The sequence below is a fragment of the Penicilliopsis zonata genome, assembly GCF_001890105.1.
Source record: "Penicilliopsis zonata CBS 506.65 unplaced genomic scaffold ASPZOscaffold_3, whole genome shotgun sequence".
NCBI lineage: Eukaryota > Fungi > Ascomycota > Eurotiomycetes > Eurotiales > Aspergillaceae > Penicilliopsis > Penicilliopsis zonata.
The window spans coordinates 967,313-971,524 of NW_019208913.1; the positions used below are offsets into that span (position 1 = coordinate 967,313).

Genomic DNA, 4,212 nt, shown 5'->3' on the forward strand with positions numbered 1-4,212 from the left:
TAGGGACTTACAAAAAGATATGCCAGCTCTCTGGTGCCCAATCTGGAAACGTTCTGGGCAGCCTTTTCGTCGAGGGCGCCCTCTATGAGCTCGCGCTTCTTGTCCTGCAGGGCGAGGATACGGTCCTCGACGGTATTTGGGACGAGGATGCGATGGATCTGGACCTCGCGCATCTGGCCGATGCGGTGGGCACGGTCGATCGCTTGCTCTTCGATGTACGGGTTCCAGAAGGGGTCGAAGATGATGACCTGCGAGGCGGCGACGAGGTTCAAGCCCGAGTTGCCGGCCTTGAGGGACACCAGCATGATCTTGCACTCTGGGTTGTCGGTGAAGTCGAGCACGGCTGCGTTGCGGTCTGCGGGCTTCATGCTGCCGTCGTAGCGCCTGTAGCCCCATCCCCGGCGCGAGACGGGCACCTCTAACAGGTCGAGCAGCGAGGTGAACTGGCTGAAGATGATGGTCTTTTCGCCCTCGCCTCGCTCCTGGATCGCTTCAAGGACCTCCAGGGTCTTTTCGATCTTGGCGCTCGTCACCCACGTCTTCTCCAGACGGCGCAGATACTTGCGCTTCGATTTCTGATTTTTCGAGGCCTCCTTTTTAAGCTGGGCAAGCGTCTTCTTGATCTTCTTCTGCTTGCCCTTGCCTTTGGCTGGGCGTTTCTTTTTCTGAGAAGAGCCGTCCCCTCCTTCTTCTTCCTCATCATTGTTGTCAATGTCCTCGCTGTCGCCAACATTATCCGGGACAATAAAACGCGATAGACTACCAAGGTCTTCCTCATCATCACTGTCATCGTCACTGTCACTGTCGTCCTCTGCTTCTGTCGCTTTGGAGGCTTCTCCTGCTTCCTCCGCTGACGCTGCATCGCCGGGTCCCTCTGAATAATGAACCTTTCGAAATGTATTGTGATCTGTCACCTTCTTCGGGTCCACTTTCCCACGGCAGTTCGGACATTTGACCTCCACCGTGCCATCGTTCCCTTGTTGGACGGCCAGGGCCGGATCGGAGATCCTGGAGAAGCACTCGGCACAGGTACTGTGGCCGCAAGGAAAGAAGATAACCGGGTTCTCGACCGCGTCGATACAGATCGGGCATTCTAGGTCGTCGTTGTCTTTTAGACGGACAACGACTTCCTTGCCGAACTGCTCCGCGTTGAAGACAAGATCTATCTCGTCGGTATTGGCACTCGCCTCGACGCTGAAATCGGACATCAAGTGAGGGTGGCAACACGCTTGGCGCAGCCGGAGGAGCAGAACCAGAATATTGGAATAGTTCCGGCCCACGCTGCCGGCGTTGAGATACCTGTTGAACTGCAGCTGTGTTTTGTTCTCTAGGGAACTGTACAGCGCCTCTTCATCCTCACTAAATACCGCATGGACCTTCTCTGTGACTCTCGGTGGGAGCTGCAGAATGGGCTTTCCGTCAATCTTGGAGGATTTGGTGCGTCGCAACAACACTGCGCGAAGTAAGGCTTGCAGCTGTTTCATTGCCGTTTCTTGTGCGGCGCCGCTGGCGCTCTTCAAAGGCCTTGTAAATACCTAGACATATCAATCAGTGTAAGAAAGAGCAAAACAAAATACAGGAAGAATTTGCGAGGGGGGGGGTTTTTTTCTTTTCTTTCCTTTTCTTTCCTTTTTTTCAAACTTACCATATTAAATCTCTCCAGATCATTGTAAGGTTTGATGCGTAGGAACTTGAGCAAGGAATGCAGCTCCTCAACACTATTCATCATCGGTGTACCACTCATGCACCATCTGTATGTGGCGTTGATCTCGCAGCAGGCCAAGGCAGCTTTGGTATTCCGATTCTTGATACACTGGGCCTCGTCGATGATGACCCGATGCCATTTACAACCCTGGCCAAGAACGGGGAGGATGAACTTGCGTCCGACAAGGCCTCCACGTTTCAGGGAATCCTCCCATTCTTTCTTGCGCTTTAGTTCCGACGCCATTGTTCCAAAAGTAGTGAGCACAATGTCGTTCTTCCGGAGGTCTTTGAAGCTCACAGCCCGCCGGTCGCCATGCAACACGTAAACACTCCGTTGATGCCGCCCAGGCTTGAGCATCCGTTCGATCTCGCGTTTCCACTGTTGCATCAGCGATACCGGGGCGATAATGAGGGTCGACTTGTTTTCAGGATCGTCCGAGGGGCGGGAGACAATCAAAGAAAGGGCTTGGATAGTCTTTCCCAAGCCCATATCGTCCGCGAGGATTCCTCCCTTGGACTCGCCCTCTTCCATGGACTTCATCCAGGAGAGGCCTAACTTTTGGTGCTCCATCAACGAGAATTTCAGGGCCTCAGGGGTACCCTCACGGTTTACTGAGTCAAGCTCAGAGTCGGGTCTGATATTTTCAAGCAGCTGTTTGATTTCTTCCTGAGTTTTCTTTGGGTCGAAGGCAAGGGAATCTCTGTTGACAAGAGGTTAGCGAAGACATGAGGGTGAGGGGGGGGGAAAATGAAATAAAAAGAGCGGCATTTCATAACCAGAAGAGCTCGCTTGAGTACTACGCACGGTAAGTAACCAATATTAGATTCATAGTCGTGTCGACTGGATCCAGGCGTTAGCCCGGGCAAGCGTCCGTGCGCAAGCATAGCATCCATAGAAGAGGGGAATCTGCCGGGCATTATTGTGTTTAAGAAATTAGGATTCTCTCTGATCGCTCTCTCGACCCGGTATCTCGCCAAAGTATTATGAATCACATTTGGACCGTACACCCCGGGCATGCCAGGGCCCGGTGACAGCGATGTACGCCCCATTTGCTCCGAGTATCGGGACTGTCCCTGGTGGTTTGAAGAGATACCGTCTATCCACGGGTACCGAGCCGAGTAAGTGGCATTTGGACCAAGATAGTCTTGCAACGCGGAGGGGTTTCCTGTCCGGCGCTGAAGATTGCGACCAAAGTCGAAATGCGAGATCTCCTCCAGATCCTCGTCATCGTCCCAAGCCTCGTCATCGCTATCTGGTAAATGAATGACTGGGGAACGGTGATGGACAAATTGGGCCTGGTTCGACGAGGATGGGTGGGGATGGGAGTGAGCAAGGCCAGCGTTCCGCCCTCCCAGCGATCGGAAAGGTGAGGGGGACTCTGGGACCGGCTCCTGAATCATCACACTGGAGTTTGGTCGCAAGGGAGCCGGTGCTGTGTACGGAGGACCGGAGTTGGAAGCAACCGGTGGCGAGCTTCTCAAGGAATCCGACTGCGACAGTTCTGCTGCTGGTGGATCGTACAAGCCTTCCTGAAGCATACGGGCATACTCTGCGTCTCGGCGCTCCTGTTCCTTACGTTCCTGCAGCCACTGCTCGGCCTTTCTTTGCTCCTCGAGAAACCCGTCATCATCATCGAAACCGAGCAGTTTGCGCAACTCCTCGGAGCTATCTGCGGAGTCGTTTGGCTCCTCAGACCCACTGCGAGTAGATGCGATAGACGGAGTAATAGATGCAGACCGCGGGTGTGTGGGTGTGGTTCGTTTCGACACCGGTTCCAATGGGTCGCTCAGGTTTGCATCTCCACGCGTACGCTTGCGTGTAGGCAGCGGCTGTAAAAATCGAGAAGACGGCTGAGCAGCCGGGCGCGATGTCAAGGCTTGCGCTGGAGGGGACATGGCTGTTGACGAGGCCTGTAAAGGGCGCAGATCATCCAGAGGGTCCGAGCTGCCGTCCATCTGCGCCCGAGAGAAAGCCGAACTCGATGATGGCGGACGAGCAACAGGTTGTCGAACTGTTTCGCCCCGCATTTCCGCCAGACGCGACTCTAACTTCCTGATGGTCTCACGCAGTTCGTCGCGCTCCGCAAGAGCATCAGGCCGTTCTTCCTCCAGACTGCTCAGCAAGACTTGATACAACTGCAGATCTTCCATAACATCTTCCGCGGACGCATTTGGCGGCGGGGAAGCCATTATGGAGGGGGGGAAAAAAAGAGAAGAAGAAGGAAAGAAGGCTATTCTTATAAGGAACTCATGGACTTTCCAAGAAGTAGGCTGGCATGTAAGGTAAGATAAGCGGATTGTCTCCAGCCAATGGTCTGGACCAGGCTGGCAGGCAGCGAGCTCAGTCAGTAGGAGGCCTCAAACAAAAACGGTGCCTAGTGTTCTCTTTGGACAGGTTCCTTTTTTTGACCTTCATTCCATTTGTCGGGCTCAAGCAAGGCTGAGTGGGTGTTTGCTGCAGAATGAGTTGCGGCGAGGTTGTAATGTTCCAATTGATATGTCAGATTG

The 4,212-nt window shown here is 53.9% G+C and overlaps 1 protein-coding gene across 1 annotated transcript in view; it reads right to left on the reverse strand.

Annotated features, from left to right (window-relative positions):
- Positions 1 to 3,894, reverse strand: part of ASPZODRAFT_164680 (hypothetical protein) — a gene marked incomplete at both ends in the record, with an annotated part of 4,057 nt that extends 163 nt beyond the window's left edge. The window contains 3 exons of the mRNA XM_022726682.1: positions 12 to 1,535; positions 1,646 to 2,405; positions 2,510 to 3,894. Of these exons, the coding sequence (XP_022583620.1) occupies positions 12 to 1,535; positions 1,646 to 2,405; positions 2,510 to 3,894 (3,669 nt within the window). The remainder of the gene's footprint in view (positions 1 to 11; positions 1,536 to 1,645; positions 2,406 to 2,509) is intronic.
- Positions 3,895 to 4,212: the final 318 nt, after the last annotated feature.